This window comes from Vanellus vanellus (genome assembly GCF_965231255.1).
Source record: "Vanellus vanellus genome assembly, chromosome: 3".
Lineage (NCBI taxonomy): Eukaryota > Metazoa > Chordata > Aves > Charadriiformes > Charadriidae > Vanellus > Vanellus vanellus.
This window is the reverse complement of record NC_138907.1, coordinates 79,124,682-79,149,027: the sequence shown is the minus strand read 5'-3', so window position 1 is coordinate 79,149,027 and position 24,346 is coordinate 79,124,682. Positions and strand designations below refer to the sequence as shown.

Here is a 24,346-nt window from a genome sequence, read left to right as displayed (position 1 = left end):
TTCTGCAATGCCAAGTAACACAGAGCTGTATCAAAATGCCTTTGCTTTCAGACATACTATTAACTTATACAAGGAAAGTGAAGAACACAGAAACCACATGTTTGCTATTATGCATATGATAACTTACAAAGTCAAGCCTAAATTTTCCTCATGTTTCATTTTACTGTAGTATTTTTATTTTAATATCTTAACTCAGCCCAGATCATGTGCAAATTCCCATGACTGGCAAAATGTCAAAATGAGCATTTAATTCAAGTAGTTTCCTATATATCAAGTCTTTTTTTTTTTTTTTTTCCACTCAGATATAGATCAATTTATTTTAAATTTAAAATCAGGAGCTCTTGGAAGACGCAACACAATCTTTTCCTTAACAACCAATCTGCTCAGTGAAAAAACAGTATTTACTAAAATTTGCTGGATGATATTGCAAGTTGGCAGTGATTTTTATAATTATTTGTTTTAAATCCAACCAAGACAAAAATATTCTAGAAAGGTATCCTGAAACAATTTATGAAGTTAAAAAATGTTTCAGAAGACCCATAAGTTGAAAATGTTTGCTTGCTGGAACCTTTGAGCAGTAACAGAAATGCAGACATTATCAAGTATCAACTGCAGGAATTGAAGAAGCTTAAATAGTCACTGCAACTCGATGTATACCGGGAAATTCATTCTTTCATTTGTTACAAAAATATATTATTCTTAAGTAAGTTGAATTTCATCACAGGATTGAAAATGATGGCACACGCTACTATCCACTACATGAACATCATGTAGAAGCTTCAAGCATCTAAAATGGTCAACTAACTTCCAAAAAAAAAAAAAAAAAAGACAAAAACTTGAGATATATTTGAAGATACAGTACTGAAATCTTAAAAACATAGGTATTGTGAATCACAGGGTTACAGAAAGAAGCCGGTTGTAAAAAGGTGTTATGCCCATACGGATGTGCTTTAGCATATGGGCTTGCAAGCCAAGATATAGCTGATTTTAATCACAGAACGTCTTATGACCACACCCCCCTAAATCTTATGCTGCTCAAGACAGCAGAGGCAGACACGACCTTTCTTCAGCAAAGTTTTCCAACAAGCCAAAAGCCAATTTTTCCCAAGCTTAACCCTCATGTTATATATAAACTCTCCACCAACCACACTGCCTTTCTTACAACAATGCGATGTATGACAAGATTTGAACACTATTTTAAAACATCAAGGGAAAAATGGAACTAGTTCTACATTGCAAAGTCTCTGAAATCTGACATTATGACTGAACTTACTATTTTTAGAGAAATGTTCCCTTTTTTTGTAAGCTTTGTTTTGTTTTGTCAGGAGTGGATATTTCAAAGGATAAATAAAAAAGTGGACATTAGCTGACCCAGAAGACTCCTATCAGCCTTTCATATAAAAGCCTTTTTAAACCTAAATTACTTCTACCTGTAATTGACAGTGCTCAAACATTTGATTAACTAATGCTGATGGAGTGACCTCATTCACAAGTTCTGTCACCAAGAAATGGGTCCAGATCACAACCAACCCTGATGCTGTCTGGGTAGCAGAAGCTGCATGAAGAGATCCGAACACCTCACCATCCCTGGAAGAAAGCAGCCAACTCTAGACACGGTTTGGATAATGTCAGCATGGGAGTACAGGCAAAATCTCCAAATCCAGCTCTGTCGATCATAACTTCCTGAAATGAAGAACAGCTGAGGGTGCTCCCATTTTACTAATGGCAAGGTCAGTTACTGTTTTGTTAGAAAGAAATTGGCTAGTTGAGATTTTTTTGTTAAACTACTTCCATAATTTAAATTGGGTTTGAAACAATCATCTCAGGCAACAGGAAACAAGAAACTTTTAGAAAACAAAATTGCAGGACAAAATATGCAATCACACCCATCAGGAAGGGCAGGTCTTAGCGACGGTAACAAGGATCCCTGGTACAAATGTGGCACTTATAATAACTCAGTTTGATTTGTCACACCAAAGAAGATGCTTAAACGCAGTTCAGTATATAAAGGAAAATATGAATGAAAACTGTGTCTTCAAAGTGCACAAAACCATTTGCAAAACCAGGAAGGAGTAACAGTCAGAGACTTTTCAATGTAAGACTTCAGCTATAGTTTGTAAGGGAGCCTTTATTTTATTTCCATACCACAGCAGCTCTTTCTTAGCCACATGCTGTTGCACAAAATTATCAAAATGTCTGAACCCCTTAGATCAAACTTTAGTTCAGTTCTCAGTGGGCAAATAATCCACAGAAACACACAGGAATATTTTTAAATAGGATTTTTAAGTTTTAAATTAGGTAGTTCAAGTTTATTTTACATAAATAAATTCCAGTGCAACTCTGAATCTCTCTACCAGTAGCAAAACGTTTTGCACGTGGTTCACATAAGCCTTCAACAGATGTACTCCTGCTTGCTGAACATGACAGGGTATGTTTTATTGGTCTATCAATACATGTCTTCACTGCTTTTGAAGGAAGAAGGGTGTCTGCAAATGGGTCAATAAAACATGCCGATGAATACCTAATACTTTTATTGTGACACTGTAAAAAAGCGACACTTGATTTAAAAAAAAGTTTGAAAAATTATAATAAATTTAAATATCTCTCCACATCTGTTATTTTAAATCTCTCTGGAAAAGTTTAGTATTTGAAAGAACAAAAGCAGTAAACAAATAGCATTGGCCTTCTCTCTAGCTATGCTTTTTTTTTTCCCCTCTGACACTTTTACCCATTCTTTTCACAGATGCTCTTTACTCAAATTCCATATTTTATCCTTCCCTTTAGTCTTGCAACAGAAACATTTGTTTGGAAAAAAAAGAAAAAGTGAAAGCTCTGACTCTCACTGCTGCCCTGCTAAAAGGTTGTTTACAAAACTCAAAATACATTTGATATTTATAAGCAAATTCTTTACTTATAACATAGACTCACAGTAGTTCAGTTGATGGACATGTGCAGTATCCAAAAAATTAGTCCTCAAAGCAGGACTGGTGACCAAATATCAAACAAGAATTGGTACAACTCACTGCATGTAGTCTGTATTTTGCTGGAAAAAAACCCCACTTATTTCCATTAAAAAAAACTTTATTGTTTTAAAATAAATACCTGTTAATTCACTATTTGGTACAATGAGTACTTGCCACTAACGTATTTCTTTTTTCAACTTGTTTTACATATTACTTATACACTATTTTCACACAACTGCACTGAAAATTTCAAAAATACCCAACAGCTCTTCTAGCCGCCAGTGGAACATGTTGGAAATGGTCTCGTCTTACATAACAGTCCCATTCTGACTCTAAAAATGAGTTTTGGTAATGCACATTTAGCATCAGCTAGACATTCTGGGAGGTGAGGTAAAAACCAACTCAGGGCAGCTTCCCATGAAAATCTCTAATACTCCAAGATTACAAGAATGGTCTGGCAGGTAAAGCACAAGAACCAACACGCTCAAGTCCTGCTCTTGATTCTGTTGTTTGACCTTGAGCTTCCCTGTATCTCCCATCCCTGTTCAACAAACTGACAGGGATGTTAAAGCATTCTTCATTAATACTTGTTAAATGATCTGGGATATTAAGACAGAAGGCTTCTAAAAGCGCAACAGTATTTTGCGACTTCGCAAATGTTTCAGAAGCCTTCAATCTCCTGAAGGTAGGAAACAGACTCAGTGCAATGTTCTTCCGTTAAGAATAGATACCACGATCATGACTGAAGGCCAGATTAGACAACTTTTATCTTTGCACTCAGTGAAGGCACAATTTTTTACTCCCAAATTAGATCTAGACTTAGGGAAGACAGACAGGAACTGGGAAGAATGTACTTCAACTCACAGAATTTTGGGCTGCGAGGGGATTTAGCATACAAAGCTGCAAAGATTTATCACATCACCCCTTTTTGCTCCAGCTTACGGTCCAAAATATTAGCTTAAGCCACTAATGCAATGTCCTAAACCACAGCAGCTATTTGCTACTTTGAACATGTGTGGCAGCCCTAACCTTCAGGCTGTCTTTGCAACCAAAGCCTACACTTTGTAGTTTGGATTCTCACTTCAAATAAAGATGAAAAGTTAAATATTATCTTCATTTTCCCCATTTCACACAGATCTAAAGACTCACTATGCAGACAAGATGAAGAATGACCAAACAGAACATACGAAAATGGGATGGCTGTAGAACTGCATGTGGTTTTACAGAGGAAAAAAAGTGGTAATGAGAGCTGTCAAATAATTATATCCATTATATGTCTTCAGGAGTAAATAAGGTCAGTCTTGTTAGGTCAAATGATTCTTTTAATTTTCCTACTGGGTCATCCAAATGAAGCAAACTGAAACTTTTTTTTGGGTAAACATGAACTTAGGGTCTCAGAGGAGAAAGGTGAATTTTGCAGAGTTATTTTTGTCTAAAGTGAAAGATTAAAACCATGTAGGTAGACATCGAGCAAAGTTCAAACCAACTTGCTGCCAAATTAGTCTATTTTATGGTACTAAGCAGCTTTATAACAACTGTATTAAAGACATTTAACATATGAAGTACAATTTTCCTGCCTCAAAAAGGAAAAAAAAAAAGGTCAGAAGATATCCTTCTGCTTTTCCAAATTTAAGACATTCCAAGCAATGAAAATGCCATTACTAACATCCCAATACCCTAGTCTAAAAAAGAAATAGAATTTGACATATGAGATTTAGTTGCAGAGTAGATTAAAGCATTTGTCTTACCTCTAGGAAATGTAGTTCACATTTTTCTTTCAGTCAAATTGCAATGAGGGATGGAGGCAAGATGCACAAAGGATACAAATAAGACAGACCAACAACTGACCTAGTCCATTTGGCAGTCTTTGCTAATGGAGCGTTCAGGACACGAATGGGACACTGCCTCAGAAAAGCAGCAGGGATATGTCTCATACACAGCATGGAAATAAATTTCTCAGAGGACAAGATAAAAAAAAATATCAAAGTAGATCCCACACTTGTTTGTTTGGTCTCATCAGAAGCCATGCACTACCCATTAGAAAGACTAAACTTCAGACACTCATGTAATTTTCAGTTTCTATTATGCCAGCATACTAATTGTGTTTTGAGTTAACTGGGTTCCACTTCGGAAAGGTATACTGTACTTTCAACTCTCCTCAGACAGAAAAAGTCACTGAAACAAAATAAGTCTTTGCAATTTGTAATTGGGCCAGGGCAGGGTAAACACCATGCAGCTGTGCTTAGTTTATCTCACACTTCCCCTGCAATCTACACACGTGGAGTGCTTCAGTAATGCAACAGAAAATAAACAGAAAAAGAAAGACTAAGAAAAAGAACATTAAGACCTTCTGCAGTGGCAAGAACCCAAAAGAGTGCACAACATTTCTCATTTATACAGGGGCCATGGTTAAAATAAAATGCAGTTTGATTGCCGAGATGAACTTGTAAAGCTTTACTTCTACACAGACAAGAGTAGTTGTTTTTTTAAATATATCTGGGATCTACTTGTATTTAGAACCCTGCTTGAATAGAGAAAATAAAAATCTAAGCATTCTTTGCAAAAATCTCAAAGACGTCATCTATTTTAACACATAACCCAGAGCACAGTACTTGGGAATAGCAGACTGAAGGCTGCAGTCTGTTTATCCACGAGTTAAACACAGCGGGTGCAGAAGGACGGCCGAGTTCCCAGCATCGCATTGCTGCCACGCTTCCACCCGGGGTCCCCTCCTGAGAGGTGCCAGAGGACGGCTCTGCGCACGTCATCTCTGCCAAGCTGCCCGGTGAGCCCGCGGCCCCTGGCATCTCCCGAGCGTGCCATTATCGCTTTCCTGCTAGAGGCTCTCGCCTCCTTCAAGGGAGAAGCTCAGCTCATCAGCGTGATCACTTCCAACCTAACTGGTTTCAATCAAAATGAGAGGGGTAAGCTTAAATGAGGTTAGTTTTAGCAACGTCTTTGCCGCTGCAGAGCAAGAGAGACAGATACCGACCAACAGAGCTGCTGGGTGCAGCAGCACCCTCCCTCCAGGATCCAGCCATGGCTAGCTGACATCATATCCACAGCGTGATAGTCTCTACTTGCCCACTGCGGTTTGGCTGGTACAGAGCCATCAGTGCAGGTATCTCCTGTGGCAGTAACCCATGAGATCGGGGCTTCTGCTGAGGTATTCATTTTGCGACAGACTACAACACTGCAATCGTAAACCAGAGCTGCAATCTAAATACACAACAAATATAAATGGATTCATAGATTTCTGCAATCTTCAAGCCATTTCACCTACTGAATATTCAAGATTCAGGTCTCTGAGGCAAACTAGGCACGTGAGACAATGTCACTATAAGTAACTCTATCTACCTTAGTGGATTTCAAGATAGATCTTCACATATACACACACCACTCATCACTCCCATTCAGTGCAAACTTGCTATCATAAAACCTGTAGAGGTCATGGCAAATTGAAATTATCAATTTTTTACAGTCACGGCAAATGAAAGAAATGCTCCAACACCCCGCCCAAACAAGCCTACTTCAAGAAGTGTTTCTACAAGTTTCCTTAAATATTCTGGTACAGACAAAAATACCTAGTTCTAATTCGACCGATATTCATTACAATTCTTGCCAAACAACAACACAGTACATCCGTAACTTCCCTTGAAGAAATACAAGCCTATTTTGTGTGAAATGCTGGCAGCTGCTGTCTTTGCCCATGCCGACTTCTGTAATGCAGGCACGGTGACTTTTGGTGAAGAGTACAGTGCTGCACTCCTACCGCTTCAGGACAAAATTCATGTTTATATTGTCAAAAGGTGAACACTCAGAAGGAGAAAGGACCTGATTTAATTTTGGGATGAAGCATTTTGTAAACATCTTTGGGCTTGGAAATGAGAGATTTAGCATGAAAATATTAATGATGTTGACAACATTGCAATAAATGCCTCTAACAGAACCTTGACTAGAAACCTCTGGAAGTGTTTGGAAAGCCCATAGTAAGACAAATCCAGAGCTCCTGGTAATGACGTATAATATTACTTTAGTAAGCACTCACAGAAATAAAATAGTCCCTCCTTTAGTATTTCTAGAAACTTCCATCAGCGTTCACAGGTGTCATAACGATGTTACTGCTGACACTCACTAGGACTGCAGCTAATTCTTTTCCTCCCTCTCCCTCCTCCTTTTAAACAGATGAGAAAGTAATCACATTTACTGTAGTCACACGTTAACATCAACAAACTTCTTTGGTATGTAAAATTACTGAAATTCTTACCTCTGATGATTTTGAGTTTTCATAATATATACCTTGAACTAAGTCACCAATAGCACTTGAAATGAGTTCCACAACCTGTAACAGAAAAGGAGAAAAAGCCTTACATCTTTAATTATGACCAGATTTACTAACAAAGCTACTGCCAGATTTCCAGAGAGATAAACAGTCATAACTTTCCTTGCAGAAAGCTAGTTGTGAAAGATTGCAGGATTTACTGCGATATATTCTGCACAAGCATGATTCTGTCTCTCTGCTAAAACCTCTACTACAGTAACTCTTCTATCAAAGTTTTAAGTTAATATAAATGAAAAACAAGACTTTTTTTTTTTTTTTTTTTTCCCTAAAGTGTGAACTATGGAGTGTATTCTCACAAGGACGTTCACAGAACTAATAAATCCCAGTTCATGAATATGAGACAGTACCTCATCTGGGCTTTGTTTTGTTTTGTTTTTTTCCTGCCAAGTAAATACTTCACAATACCTCTCATAGGGAGCTGTTAAAATTCTAATCTTCGTGGCTAATACAGAAAAGTCAGAATCCATAGAAAGGTAACCTTTCAAATGTGATCATTTGGTATTCGGGTGCCCTGGGAATGCACTGTGGATGTATTTAGTGCATGGCCTGAGGCTCAGCTGTACCACATACACTGAAAGTCTGCAACACGGGAATGTTTAAATCAGATTTATCAATCTGTATTATCTTCAGGGTTCAGACTTTTTATTTTATTCAAGCAAAGCCTAAAAATCTGAACTTGATCCAGAATGTAAAACAAGCAGTCCATGGTCTCCCTGGAACTACTGTACAATTTAAAGTTGTGCACATGAACTGTCTTAATTGGAACAAAATACTCACATTTATTGTAAAATTAAATACAGGCATTTCAAATAAGCACACCTTAAGGCTACCCCTTTAGTTGCTCACAAAGTTTTAATTTATTGAATGTTTAATTTCCTATGCATATGAGTCTATATCTGATCCCTCTTTTTGCTTCCTACAATTCAACATAGTTCTTATTGAATTAAAAGATTTAGTTTCAATTTTTATCATTCTTGTAACTGAAGACAAAAAGCGAAATGATAAAACCCCTAACAGAAAGATATTTTAACATTAGGCATACTTTATTTGATAATAAAAACACATTTGTATGCTAGTTTTGAGTACTAGCAGAAAGGTTGTATGTTTTCTTTTTTTTTAAACACTGGTTCATATACATATTCATATACACAGAGCAAGCGCTAACTTTAGAAATGGTGCTGATTAAAAGTCATGTTTTTTCTTGCAATGCATATGGGTTAATTTGCAAGACCCATAAAAACAGTCTTAAAAAAAAATCACGTTGCCCTTTAGGAAACTAGATACCAAAGAAATATTGTAGCAATAAGAGCTGCAGAGCAACTGAAAGGACAATGATCCTACAGTGTTACCAGATGTGTTGAGTTATTTAAGTGGGGAACAGAGAAAATGAGGGGCTTTTATTTTTTCATCTATCCCCCCCCCCCCTTTTTTTTTTTTTAACGTATCAGATAAGCCCTATTCCCAAATCCAGGAGGATTGAGTATCGCCAATAGGTCTATGAAAGTCTGTAACTAAATGCCCGGGATCAGATTGTATTACAGTTTATACAAGCAACATCCCAAGATTCTTCTGATGGCTAGGACACATAATACAGATCAATCACTCACTAAAAAATGTTATGGTTTGTGAAATGGTCTGAGCTCAGAGACCTACACTGGTAATACGAAGAGGAATTTACAAAGACACTGAGTCCTACTCTAAATGTCAAAGTGATAGTATGAACTTTTAACAATGCATCTGGCTCTGGATAAGCAGACCTTTTCCTCTCTCGCCTGAAACCCTAGACTGAGCAGGACCCTGTTTTGGGGTTTCTTTTTTCCATCTCTCCTCTCTCTTTTTAGTGCAACTCTACTCTCAAAGGCAATTTTAACTGACTTAACACAATCTCGGTGAAACATTTGTGAACAATTGTACCTCTTCCTCTTATAGTTTATAAAACATCTTAGGAGAATTACACATCCACTATTTAGAAGAATCTACGTATTAAATACCGTTAGGCCTTCAGTGACATATTGAACACTATATGTTAGCAAGAATTTAGTATTAATATCACCTCCCTTCTTTCCAAAGGTCTTTTTTTTTTTAATAATATTTTTCTTAGGTAAATGCAAGGCCATACAGATCACTACCAGGAATGAAATTCCAGCTTCAAAAGCACAGTGGGATGCTTGCGTGAGGCTCTGTTACTTCATCAACTCTTAATCCAATCTATGAAAAGCATCTGCTGCATAACATCAGTGGCCTGGGGTCCTGAGCACTAGGGAAAGCAATGAGAAATGAGGAAACCAGGTAATTTTCCTCTGTATCCCAAACTGACACAGGGGAAGAAAAATTATTACAGATTCAGTAGTATTCATGCAGTCAATGATACATTGACTAGTTCTCATGCAGCACTTTTCATCAGAAAATTTGAAAGCAATCAACATCCCCTGTGAAATTTATTCCTTCCTGTTTTATATAAGGAGAAAAAAGCAATAGGGAACTGATTTTCCCTAAAATCACGCAGCGTGCCAGTGGAAGAGCGGAAAACAGTATCCAAGTCATCTCTGTTCTCATCGGTGCCTTTCTGCCTGACCAGTGCCCTGTTCTACTTGCTGATGTTTCTGATAAGCAAGTTTGAAGAGCAGGAAAGGTAGATGAAAAATCAAGTGCTCACAACTGCTTTTCTTCTCCTCTCATTTGAAGGTTGAGCTCCATTTTAAACAAGTTCAAAGATGGGGAAAGAGAAGAAAGGATTGCCAGAATTAGTGCTTGAAAACAGCAGCATCTCAAAAAAGACCAAAGGCAGCCTATTCATAATCTCTCTTCCACTATTTTTCCACTCCACATTTTTGAGAAGCCTGCTCCCTCTTAGGTAGTTGAGATGAGCAGGAGTAACATCATATTGAGAGAAAACAAACTTCCACTTTATTTTTCATTTTCTACTCTACATCAGCATCTTCCAAAGCACTGTGTATTCTGCTCCCCCGGAGCATCCGCAGGGCTAGGAACAGCCCAGGGGATGACCCATTCATTGCAGGAGGTAAGTGAAATCACAGGCCAATAATTTCACGCCCTTTAAACACATGTTCTTCAACAGTTCTGCCAGGGTTTGGGTTTTTTTGTTTTGTTGTTTTTTTTTTTTTCTTTTTTTTTTTTTTCCTAAGGAGGTATTACTTCAACACCTTTTGTAAAGATGTGATCTCTTCTGCTTTTGAAAGGTCAACACAAAGCCATCAGTTCACGATGAACATACGAAAGAGATGGATTGTTAATGGTTAATGCTAAAATCTCTCCTACTATTTAGGCAGACTAAGTGTTTAACATGATGTAAATTCTGGACACAAGCACATGATGCCTGACTCCATAGTAAGACAGAGCTCATGCTCTGACTCTGATTTATGCAAACATGGAATACTCCAGAAGCCTGTGCTATGTTTCAATGCCAGAAGAGCTCTATAGGTTTGAAGATCAGAAGCTTTGTGAAATTTAATTCCCCCTTTTCTAGTATAGTAACTTATTTGTCAAAAATGCACACCTTTAGCCCTTCAAGGTTCTTTAAATTTACTTTAACTCTGGTTTCTCAAGCTCAGATTTTCCAAATATCGATTGAAGAAATAAAACACAGCAGTGGTAATTTTCTTAGCAGTTCAGAAAACTACTCGGGATGTTCAACTAACCACATATCGAATCTCCTCCCTCCTTTTCCTGAGCCCAGACTAAATCTTTCAGGTAGTTTACTCAGGACCCATCTATAAGATATTTCAAGGTTCAGAATTCCCAAAGCATTCTGCGTACATGATGATACAGAACAGGGCCACGTGGTCACTGTCACAGCTGACTGCCTTGGGAAATCCAGTTCTGTCTATAAAAAAACCAGCCATGTATTTTAATTAAAGTGAAACTTTAAAACTAGAAGGACTACAGGGAAATCACAGAATAAAAGACATTTTGGTAGAACGCTTCCTTTGAAGTTAGAAGATACCATTCAGACTCCTTCAAGCACAGTAAAAAGAATGGATTTTCGGTCCCACTTCATGAGAATTCTAAACACTCCGCATGAAAAGAAGACATTGCTGCCATCAGTTTAGCAACTCAAGCACTTTGTTCCCTTTACTTGTCTTTGAAATATTTTGTTTAAAGTTCACTGCAACATAACACTGCATATGTATTTTTTCCTGTTTCTCAAACTAGTTTAAAAAAAGGAATGAATTTGAGCTCCATTCAATGTGCGGTGCTTTTATTTTAAATTCAGCAGCTGAAATGGAATTGATTACACACACCGCTTTATTTCAGAGTATTAATACAGTGTCTCTCCAGAATCTACCAGATATTTTCAAGGGGAACATCAGGGAAAGGATGAAACTCTTGCAGGAAGACAGGAAACAGCACTAGGAAGCAATGGATATATCTTTGTTCCTCATCCTTCCCGATTTCTATCTGAGAAACATCCTTAGCTTTGCCAAACTCCTTTCAAGAAGGACCAAAAGTAATTCCTTCCTTTTAGTCCTTCTCTTTCTGTCTCTTTGGGCTGCTGGTCTGGAAACAATATTCTTTCCCCACACAGCTGCTATGACAGGCCCTACTCCCTGCTGATGATGTGTAGACTTGAAAATGTACCAAGACTTCTCCATACAAGTAAAGAAGAAAATTAGATAGTCTGGAAACAGTAAATAAACAGATAATTCCTTCAACTTGCATTTGACTGCCCCCCTTCCCCCACAAACAAATATTAATTTTTGGAAATATTTCCACACTTAAAAAATCCATGAAAAGTTATTAAAATTAAATATTCTCCTGCATTTGACCCAGAACCATTGCAACACTAGGAAGCTAAAGACGAAACTTGGTAAACAGTGGAAATTGGATTTTGATTGTTCAATAACACCTAAAAAAAAAAAAAAAAGTGGGGAGAGGGGAGCAAAAACTCTAAGGAGTTCCAAGACCACTGGAATTCAATTTTCTTTCTTGGTAATCTCCTTAAATATCATTAGTCATACAGGTCACTAAGTGTGCCAGCCAACAGCATTTTTTAAAATGTAAAGTTTATTGAACCCTATTGGATTTACTATTTGAAATTATCTTGAGCTTTACTGCTTTTTGAAGCTGTCCCTCTCTTAGCTGAAACGCACTGAAGGACTCCTCACAGTGGTTTGCTTTCTAGCAAGTTTTAAACGCTCTTGGAAAACACATTTATGGTTTTCTTCTCTCTGTTAATGATGAATTAGTAGCAAAATACAATGTGCAATGTAAACACATCACCCAAACCCTCCACCATCAGCAGCAGTCAATTTAAAGATTGTTGGCATTGTTAAATATCTACCTTAAGATCAGTCTACCTTAAGGATTTTCAAGTGTTGAATTACTCTTTTTATGCTGATGCAACTCTAGCCACAGAAGGGGTTTTCACTCCTATAAAGACTTCTAGTGCATAATTCAGTCATTTTCCTTAACGATAACTTAACCAACAGGAGAAATATCATTTTCCCTTCTCTACCTCCACATGGTACTTTACACAGTGTATTAACGTCTTTGCAGATCCAATGCAGCAGATCCTCGCACTGAAACACTCAACCAACTGTTGATGAGTGAGTGACTCAGGTTAAAGAAGTATGTGATTTCTTCAGCTTGACTCTTTTGGACGGGGTAATTTCATTACGTATCTTTCTTCTGTATAAAACGGTGAACAAAGAAGGTATTGTGACTCAGGCCTCTGTAGCTATAACAATCCTCATCAATGAACGACGCAGGAGAGCATGGCTATAAAACACTACTTCCAGCCACGCCGGTGCAAATAACCGTTAAACTGGGATATGTTCACAAATGAATAGTGGATTAAACTGAATAAAAAGAATCCGATCAGCTCCGAGTTGACAGAAATTATACCTGTAAGTGGTATTAACTATTTTGCATAGACTGCATCTGAATAAACGTGAATCAAATAATACTATTTAGCATCTGACAGATGGAATCAACTAAACGAAGCTGCAAATGTTTGTTAAACTATCAAATCAACAACCCACTGTACCAGGAGTAGCAGCAGATTATCTAGACTCCAAGTGAAATGCTGCTGAATTTCAAAATATTAACCACTACTTCCAAAGATTCCATCTTCTTGCTAGCCAACAAGATGTGAAAATACAATTAACTCATCCACACTACTATAATAATTTTATGCACTACACTACATTATTGCACTGAAGGCACTCCAGATATAAAGGCACTTTTAGTAAAACTTTGACCCCGGGAAGGTTCATTTTTAAGACAAGCTTTACTGCAGTGCAAAAAGAGGGGAGGACACATAATCTATCACCCTATTTACAAGACACATATTTTAACCTCTCTTAGTAGCACAACTTGTCTAAACACCTGCTGGGAAGGAATGACGAAGAGGGAGCCAAATTCTTCTCATTCCCCCTGACAGGACGAGGCAATGGGCACAAATTATAACATGAAATTCCACCTGGACACGTGAAAACACTTTGCTGTGAGGGCAACACACAGTGGAACAGGTTCCCCAAAGGGGTTGTGAAGTCTCCATCTGTGGAGATATTCAAAAGCCTTCTGGACATGGTCCTGGGCAACATGCTATAGCTGACCCTGCTTGAACAGAGGGTTTGGACTAGATCATCTCAAGAGGTCCCTCCCAAGCTCAACCATCCTGTGACACTAGCAGCTGGTGGAGGAGGACCACAGCTGACGTTGCATACTCACATCTGCAGCACCAGTAACAATAACTTTTCTTCAAAATAATACAAGCAAGGCTACAAAGCTGGTGCCAAATACTGTCTTAGGGAAGGGTTAAGTCTACTGATTGTACTGGGAACAGATATACCTACTATAAATAGTTAAATTCTTCGGAGACTAAGAAAGGCCATCCAGATAAATTTTACATTCTCATCACTATTGCTAACAGCTTTGAATTGCAACTGAATCTTCACAAAAAAAAAAAAAAAAAAAAAAAAAAAATCTATTTTCACACTTTAAAAGTATATTCTCTGTTGAAGTATTCCAGGTGGGCAGCTGACTAAATACTAACCACTGTGAGATCCAGTCCTTCTGCAATTTGTTTATTAACCACCTTGTCATGAAAGGCCACCTCTAGAACCAAGTATGTCCTAAGATCCCACCCACTCAAAGATGGATGTTAATACGGATTAAGTCCTCACCCCCCCCAAAAAAAAAAAAAAACCAAACCCTGTTTGAGATAATATTAAGACAGTATTTCACCAGAAACAGATTTGATTACTTTTCATCCTACTATACACTCTCAATATGAATCTTATTATGTTTAAGAAACAGACTTCAAATAAAGCCAAGAAAACAGACCTTGCAATCTTCCACTACTTCAGCTATAAAAAGAATGAAGTTGGCATCACAAATATCGCTCATGGAGGATATCACCTTCTGGAACTTTATGAACATTAATTTTCATTTCATAATTTGTGTATGAACTAAAGCTATTTAGCAAAGAACTTCCACATGATGATTATTCAGGGCTGTGAAAGAAAGAGCTGTAACGAACATTTCTGCTACAAGAAACCCAGACAGTGGCAATACCTATTCTAAGTAGGTGGTGAACGAAGCCACAGAACTGCTGGCTCTTGAGAGTCCTTTCTCACAGTGTGCATTTCAGGCAGAATAAAACATCACATACCCACAAGTTTTTGTTACTTCAATTTCTTAGAATAAATTTTGTTTTCTTTTGAATATCCATTTCCTACATATTCTGGCAGAGATCAACATCTTGGATACAGCTTCTTGTAACACTTAAGGAAATATCAAACATAGCCACTTTTTAATGTTTGCCTTAAGTCTTTGAAAGGCAATTTCTTCTTTGAAAAGTGGGGAGGTTTGCTTTAAAAAAAAAAAAAAATAGTAATTTTTCTTCTATAATTTGGCCTTAACATCCAATGACACTGATTTTTTTAATGTATGCGTATATATACACACACTATATGCATATATATATATATATATATCTCAAAGCCTGCAAGTATTTTTGACTCCTAAGTCATTTGTCTTCACCACTAGACAGCTGCCAATTCGCTGTTATATAGATTAAGGGAGCAAACAACAGAGGGACAGACACTGCTACCCCAACTATCTAGAACACAATTCCCAGGTACAGCAATTATATTGAGATCTTGGATGACTTCTGACTTTCCTCTCAACAAAACCAGCTTTTTCTTCAGTTTCTTCCAATTAGTTTATCACTTTCTTCTTCACTGATGCTCAGTCATCCCTGAAAAGCCCCCCCTCTTTCATGTATAGATAGCATATTAGTATTTTCCAGACCATTCTGTTTAGTTAGAATGAGGCATACAGTAGTTTTATCAGAAAAAGAACTACTTAACCAGGTGTTAACCAGCTGTGTGCTTTACTGTGTGAGGAGGACAATATCTGGAATAATGACATGTATTTCATTCAGGAACTGAAGCAGTAAACATTGACTTTGTTCTGCTGGCAAACCAAAGAAGCAGAAAGACATGACCGATTGCTACTATGAGGAAGACAAATTTGGATGTAAATTGAGGAAATTGCTAGTAAGACGATTAAGAGACAAGAACATTAAATGGACTTTGTGCAAACCAGTATGAAAATCTTTAGTATTCTATTGAAAATTCACCGGAACTGAGTGGATAACTTTTTCCTGAGACTGTTACTTATTCAGTCAACATAGCATTGAGACAGAATCTCAAACACTCGCAATTCTGTTCTTGATAGCACCATGCCTCAATGCTTTCAAAATATTCTTGCAGTGTATTTTTGGGAAAGAGCTTCAATCTTAGACTTGATGATTCACAGTGATACCTATGACTATGTATTTTGATATCAGCCTCAATCTCAGTCCTTCCATGTTCTGCAGCAGTCATTCTGCTACAAGGCACTGGCTACAAGTCATACACGTCCATAAGGGAAGTGGCAGAAATCACTCTTTTTTCTCCCCCCACCCCCACCCTATTTTTTCACGCAGAAGTGGGAGGGTAGAAAACAGACTGAAATCTAAACATAAAATTTTCCAGCAGTGCCATGGCCAAGAACCACAGAAAAATAAACTCTTTCAATACAGACCTATACTAACCCCAGTGGAGTCTAGCTTTGGGAAAGTTTAACATAAGCATTACCTTTAAAAACCAGTACAGGTGCAAAAGACCACTAAGGTAAAGGATGAGACTTATTTGAGGAATGCACTGATTAGGAATCAAAACAAAGTTAAGTGGTTGTAATATCAAAACTGACATTCACTGCAATGCAATGGAACTTTTAAGAGATCAAAAAGGAGACTGTTTCTAACCTATCACCACAATTACAGATTGTCAACTTTTTAGAATTTCAATTAAATTAATAAGTTAATAAGCTGTGTCACCTAATCCTCTAATTTAACTTCTCCAAAAGATTACTTTTCACATACATAACGGCAGCCATTAAGGTAATGAAATTTTACAAATATTTAATTATACTGCCCGTTATAGATAGCAAAAGCAAAATAGAAAAAAATCTGTAAAAGATTCAGAAAACTGAATGCTTCATTTGCTCAGGTGTTATTTTAGAGGCTATAAATTCACTTCTTGAAAACAAAGGCAAATGATGCACTTGCTAAGGAACTGTTCCACTGACACAAAGCATAGAAAGGGGCAATGGGAAGAGCACAATGCAGCAAGTAGGAGATTCACTAACATCATTCTACAATTTTATCATCATCATCACAAGAAATGTTACCTCTAATGACAGCAGAAATGCTAGACAAAAGTTTTAAGGCAGTAGTGTGGGAAAAATTTGATTACCTAGTACCGATTCCAATAGATTTTCATCTTTTTTCTCTAACATACATGAATTTTATTCCCTAATGCTTAAATACTTTCATAAACTATTATAAAGAGTGTCTTTTTGCTACCAGAGGTTCTTCACACGACTGTCAACAAAACTTTAATAAAGAAATCTTCTTTTTAAAAATCCAGTGTTTGAGAACATTGGGCAGAAAAACCAATACATGTCCATCACATGGACATAAAGTTTGTTTGAATTACAATCTGTTTTATGTTTTACTTTGAGGTAAACTACAACCAAATTTACCTCTCAGAAGTGGGTGCAAAACTAGTACATTTTGGTGCACCCTAAAAATAATTATTAAAACAAGTAACAGTTTTCTTAAGAATCGATTCAATACTATGTAGAAATCATAACTACCTATTTCTCAGTACTGAGAAATGATGAAAGTGTGTTGGCATTCTCCAATAAAATCTATACTAAGTTGTATGTCAATATTGAATATGTATCTCAATATTTTAAGATACAGAACTGCTTATTTAGGGTTGCCCAAAGAAGAGTAATAATGCAATCATGACGGCTATGTTGTCTTAAATCATTTCATATTAGGTTAATGGTTCAAAAACATCACAATTCTCTCTGTTTTCTTCTATCCTATGAGCCAAATAAACAGTGTTCCTTAAGTGTACTTTTCCATAAATCAGTTCAGAGCTCTTTAAACTTATCTATATTTTTCAGTAGTGTCTGGTTTTGACATGCCCCTTTGGCACTCTAAAATACTAAATTAGAATAAAAATACTTAGCAATATAGATACTGTGGATACATGCCTTAGCATACAGGCATGCTTTAACAATGACATATATAGATATATATAATGACAAAACTACTTCCATTGCTGCAGTTTATGCTGTGGATAAAATGGAGAAGAATTTGTAGTGTGGAAATTTTAGACTGACAGAAACATTTCATGGAATACATATCACATCCATAGATATCTATATAGATACTATCCTACTCCCTATCTAGTCCAGTACATCACCATCAAACAGTGCCTCAAGGGAAGCTACAGCAAGACAGACATGATAACGTCCTTTTGAAAAGCTCTTTATCTTCCTCTCTAGAAATTTTTTTTTTTTTTCCTCTTGAGAACTCAACTTCACTATGAAACTTCATAACCCGGGTCTCTTAATCCAATCCGATCTCTGTCTCTTACCAAATTTATGTCTCAGTGTCACCTACCTGCTCTGTGAGCTGATCATTTTAAAGGTACTCATCTCTAACAGCAGCTTGTATCAGGGAAGAAAAAGGAAGCAGATAAGTAAGCAGAGGTGACAAATTGAGAATAATTAAAAACATACAGAATTTGAAAATGGTTTTATCATCGTCTTCAGTTTTCTACATTAACACTGTAACTGGGAGCAAACACGTAACTGCTGGTTCTCACCTTTTCTCCATTTTTTCATCCTGCCTTCTCTGATCAATACAGCTACTGAATCTCAGAAGGAAAATTCAGATTAAGGGTTTCTTTTATGTAAAATATAATGGAAATATACTTAGCAGGTATTTATGGTTAATATTTTCCACCAGAAAAAAACAATAGAGAATAGCTTTTTGAAAATAACTTTCATTGCTCTGAAAATAACTCATCTCACAACTACCTTTACCAAAACAAAATGAAAAGCGCTGTTCTGAGGGACAGTAATTTGGACCTATTACAAGTCAGTGGCTGCTAAATGCTCCTTTACATAGGCAACAAGACATTTCCTTTTAAAAAGGATATTTCTTACAGGATTCTCGATGGTATGCACTCTCCATGTTCTTTAGAATAAGTTTTCAGTTTTGAAGAGAGGGCCAGAAAACTGCCAATGATCCTAGGAATCATTTCTTTAGCCAATCCATGACTTTTCACTGTTTAAATACTTAAAACATTTTTTGAAAAGTTTATGTTCTTCTCTTGACATCATTCAGGAAAAGAAAAAACAAGTACTGCCTTTCTTACACAACTTCAAAAATTAAAATTCTAAAGTCTAGCTGACCTGTTTATCAATTCTCAAGAAGGTCAATTTACATTGAAAGAGCAACTGGCATAATTCCAGAAAGAGGATACTCTCCATATCCTTCACTGGTCAGCAAGGAACCAAGTCGCTCAAGTTCAAAACAGAGCCTTCTCCACGGGACCACAACTGATGTTACAGAAGTAGAAACCACAGTTCAAGATAAGCAGTTCTTCTATGAAGCACAGTGTACATTCAGATTGTTACAACAGGAAGACTTAAGGAGACTTACATGAATAACTTGTTGATGTTTATGCAAACACAAGGCCTATTTTGTAAACAACACGTTTATGCCTTTAGGAATACATAAACTTAACACAAGGAAATGCATCCACTATATAAGTGCTACATCTGTGCTACTGTTTATTTATAAACAAATAATGCTTAATAAAACAATGCTCTATAATGTGGTCTTCTGGCAGAGCTCTGCATCAACAGACAAGATTCTTCAATTCAATTCCAAGCTTTCAGGCTGTAGATTTTGAAGTGCTTCTGTGAACAGCTTAACATTCCAACAAGAGCTCACTGAATTATACTGGGGAAAAATAGAGTCATTCTTAAGATTTCAGTAAGAACTATGGAAAACACTACCATTACATGTATTTCAAGTTTTTGGGCTGGGCTTTTTTTCTTTTTCCCCCTTTATTTTTTCTGGGATTTTATGTTTTGTTTTGGATATGGCTTTTTTTTGGTGGTTTCTTTGTTTGTGGGTGGGTTTTTCTTCTTCTTTTTTTTTTAATAAAAAGGGATGCCTTCCTATCAGTTTATGGAGTTACAAGCAATGCATTCACAGATTACTTTATAATTTTCTTTAGTTAGCAGCACATTACAGTAGGCGTTGCACTACAATGCATCATTTCATCCTTCTGAAGTTTTACAGATCAAAACTGGTCACAATTACATCTTTTATGCACCCTCTCCATAGTTTCAGAAGACAACTGTTGATATCCTGGGCTGTATCAAAAGAAGCGTGGCCAGCAGGTTGAGGGAGAGTATTCTTCCCCTCTACTCCGCTCTCATGAGACCCCACCTGGAGTACTGTGTCCAGCTGCGTGGCCCCCAACATAAGAACACGGACCTCTTGGAGTGGGTCCAGAGGAGGGCCACAAAGATGATCATCCTATGAAGACAGGCTGAGAGAGTTGGGGTTGTTTATCTTGGAGAAGAGAAGGCTCTGGGGACACCTTATCGCAGCCTTCCAGTTCTTAGAGGAGGTTTATAAGGAAGATGGGGACAAACTTTTTAGCAGGGCCTTTTGTGACAGGTCAAGGAGTAATGGTTTTAAACCAAAAGAGGGTAGATTTAGACTAGATATAAGGAAGACATTTTTTACAGTGAGGGTGGTGAAACACTGGAACAGGTTGCCCAGAGAGGTGGTAGATGCCCCATCCCTGGAAACATTCAAGGTCAGGTTGGACAGGACTCTGAGCTACCTGATATAGTTGAAGATGTCCCTGCTCATTGCAGGGGGGGGTGGACTAGATGACCTTTAAAGGCCCCTTCCAACCCAAACTATTCTATGATTGTGTGATTCAGATGTTCTAGGAAGCTCCAGCTTCCATGCCGCACCAGGTTTCTTCCAACTTATCTCTGATATACCCTGAAAAGCACATTATTTGATAATATTGTGGCCAATATTCACACATCACTTGTGTTCACGTATCCATATGATGTATCCAGACAGAAATGCCAATTAATGCTTGTTACTTTTGCTATGTTTGCATCTGAATACCACCCTAAAAATATTACAAGAAGTGAAGGTTACTTAGGCAGAAATCAAAGACAAAACTAACACTTTTTGCTATCAGAGTCAAAGAAGCACTTCCATGCAACACAACTTGCTGTTAGTGGTTTCATCCACACATGCCCGGCTCAGCAAAGTGAGATAACGAATGTTAAAGATGGCAACAGAGAACCAACCCTTAAACATATCCTTTTACAGGTCTTAATAATTTATTCATGTATTCATTTAAAACTGTATATGGTCACATATCCCACAACATATTTGGAAGGTATCTTATTTTGTTAGGCACACATATTTATTCTTCCACCCCCCTCACATCCACACATTTACGATGACTTTTACAAATACCTTATTGCAATCCTAGCATCGAAACACTGCAACCTCACAATCAGAAAACTAATCAAAACAGCCCCACCATCCCCTATAAACACTCCCCTGCCCAACAAATCAGCACATTACCAGGCATTACTGTGTTGTTATTTAAGTAGTAAAAACGAACCATGCCCTTCCTTGGCAAAGGCTCACCATTCCCATACCCACTGCTGATTTACAAACTACTAAAAGATCCCAACCCGATTCCTCTTTGGGCTCAACTCTGTTCTACTACAGGATGTGGTTCTGAAGTAAGATTATATTCATATTATCTTCAATCAACAATAGAATTTATCACTGCAATCAGCAGGCTGAGAAAATCCACCATCCAAAAGATAAACAGAGCAGACAAAAAAAAAAAAAAAGAGATAGTTTATATAAGGTAACCAAAAAGTTAACATAACGTACAGAAGAATTTTAAATACATGATCTGATCTATCTAATGCTTTGTAGCTGTAAAAGTTTTTTGAAGAAATTACTGTTCATTTTAAACAGTTTTTATTACCTGAATAAATGAAAAACTTTGCCATGGTTACCAAAAAGTAGCATGCAGTTGCATTTGCCCTTCAATACTTTATTTTAAGCCTTAGTCAATATCAACTTTGTAATCATAATTAATGTCTCAATTCCACAAAGAAAATAAGAACGCTTTTTTCTGAATTATTATGTGTGTTCAAACAACAAAATTTTAGATGACTATAACAGCACAACAGCAGAATTTATTTTACAGGAGGGTTCCTAACTGACATTTCAAGAAAGTTTGAGTCCTTGTACCTCAGATATTAAAAAACCCACAAACCAAGACACCAACTCCAAACCCCTTCTTTTGCATAACTTTATCAAACCCACGAAAAGTATGAGCACTAGTTTAAAAGAAACCCCCCAAAACACAAAGCCTGAGCCTTGAATCTTGTTAACATCATTACAGTTATATTCTACAACAGTAGCAAGAAGAGGAAAATTACTACGAATTAACAACAACAATTCCTATATTTAATGTTATTTAAAAATCAAAGTGTTACCTAAGGCAATTACCTTGCAGCCTTTTAATATCTACAGGGAAAAGCCTAAGGGAAAATAATTGACTTTGCTAATTTTACCCTTGGCAATTATAAAATAGCTCTGCATTTCATTACGACTACAGAATTTCACATCTAATTGTCAGCCCCAAGAGAAGCACAGAGATAAATGCATCATACACAAGCTTAGACAAGAGTTTAACAGCACAATAAAATTATCTTGGTAGTAGTGGTTTCAGTTAATGTTAAAGCTCCCTTTAGTTCAAATTCTAGTCTATACAACAGCTATGCACGTCTATAGAGGCTATACCCTACCATGGTCAGTACCATGTATGATATAATGCTGCTCATTTCATTAGCCAATTTGCTGAGCTACCAAATAAACGCCAGAAAAAAGCAGTACTGTGATTTTTACTTTTTACATCAAAGAAAACAAAACATTATGAAGGAAAAAAGTCACAGTTATTTCACACTGCTGAAAAACAGATGCCAGATTTGAAAATTCATCATTTACAAAAGAATAAATACAGTATGTTTAAATCATTGCACCTGTCAAGAGATTTCTATAGCTTGTACTTCAATTTTTCTAACTTTGCTAGTAGGGTTAGACGTATGAAAAAGAATAATTTACTAAGTCAATCAGTTTCCATAATGGCATCCCACTTATCGTATGTAGAAGCTATGAAAGTATTTAGATGTCAGAAAAATGAAAAAAAAAGTGTTAAAATGTTTTGGCAGAATTTTCCGACATGCAGTATAATGATTGCTTTAAAAAAAAAAAAAAAAAAAAAAAAAAAAGTATTTCTTTGCACTTGTGCTTCATTTCACTGTAGGCTTGTTTCCTGGCAAGTCTTCAGGGATTATACATTGCTGCTGCAATACTTAATGATGTACTAAATGCAAAGTAACGGGTCCTACATTTTAGAAAAGTTTTCTCTTATGTTGAAACAAAAAATGGATGTAGAGTTAAATCCTTTGGTCTGTCTTGAGAATCTTACTAAGTAGTGAAAAAAAATTATTAATGGATACAAATCAACAATAATTAGTAAAATCAACTGCACCCCATTTTGGTTATCGTATGACTAAAATTTTGCACTATTTAAAACTTTTTTTAAATACTTACTACCAGTTATCACCATAGTGGCTTAACCCACTATTCCAGCAGGCTGACATCTAATTTTCTGTCTCCTCTCCTGAATCTCACTCAGCTCTATGTTACAAAATGACACCACTTTTGAGAGAAACTGTCACACTCACAATCAAAGCGGTACAAAAATACTTAACTACCATCATGAGGAGGCTTAGCACGAGAATCTAAAAACAATAGACTCTTTAAGCTCAGGATTAAAACTATGTTGATTATTGACAACTGAACACGTGACAAACATTTATTTTACGTAACAATATGGCAGCAATTTTCAGATATATAAAAAGTAACCCTTCAAAGAATTGTTCTCCGTTTCCACTGGAACAGCACACTTAACTCTTCAGCCATACACATAGTTAGGCATTACACCAGACTGCACAGGGATGCTCAGGAATATCTCTCTACCACAAGAGGTTTTAAGAACAAGCTAGACAAACACATGTCAAGAACGATTTGGTGTAGCTGATCCTTTCTGGAGAAAAGAAGAACCAACCACACAGATGATCTCTTAAGGTCTCCACCAGTCTTATTTTCTAAGATCATACATATATACGCAATTTGTTTGTCATGAAAAACATTTCCCTGTAAATGTTCAAACAGTTTGGCTGAGCAGCTGGATTGTAGCTGCCCTTTAGAAGCCAGTACATCCACGTTAATAGGGCAATCCAATACTCAAGGGGCATCCAAATGCCTAACAAAATAATTTTCTTAAGAGTAAAAAGTCACCTGAGCACTGTGTAGGGGGAGGGGGAAGCAGCCTTTTGCACCAAAAATTCCCTAAGACAGACAAACCATTCACAAAGCTCAAGGTAAAACAAAATAACAAACCAAATATGTCTTCAGCTGGCAGTTGGACAGCTGCATTGTAGTCCAACATGTCACGAGGATGCCACTGCATATATGTTAAATTCATCAAATTAACTGCTCATCCATTACCACTTACGGCTACACTGC

At 36.8% G+C, this 24,346-nt stretch overlaps 1 protein-coding gene across 1 annotated transcript in view; it reads right to left on the bottom strand.

Annotated features, from left to right (window-relative positions):
* The window catches only part of PDSS2 (decaprenyl diphosphate synthase subunit 2), a gene marked incomplete at its 5' end in the record, with an annotated part of 122,022 nt that overhangs the window by 22,016 nt on the left and 75,660 nt on the right, over positions 1-24,346 (bottom strand). The window contains one exon of the mRNA XM_082481092.1: positions 7,231-7,305. Coding sequence (XP_082337218.1) covers positions 7,231-7,305 — 75 coding nt within the window. The remainder of the gene's footprint in view (positions 1-7,230; positions 7,306-24,346) is intronic.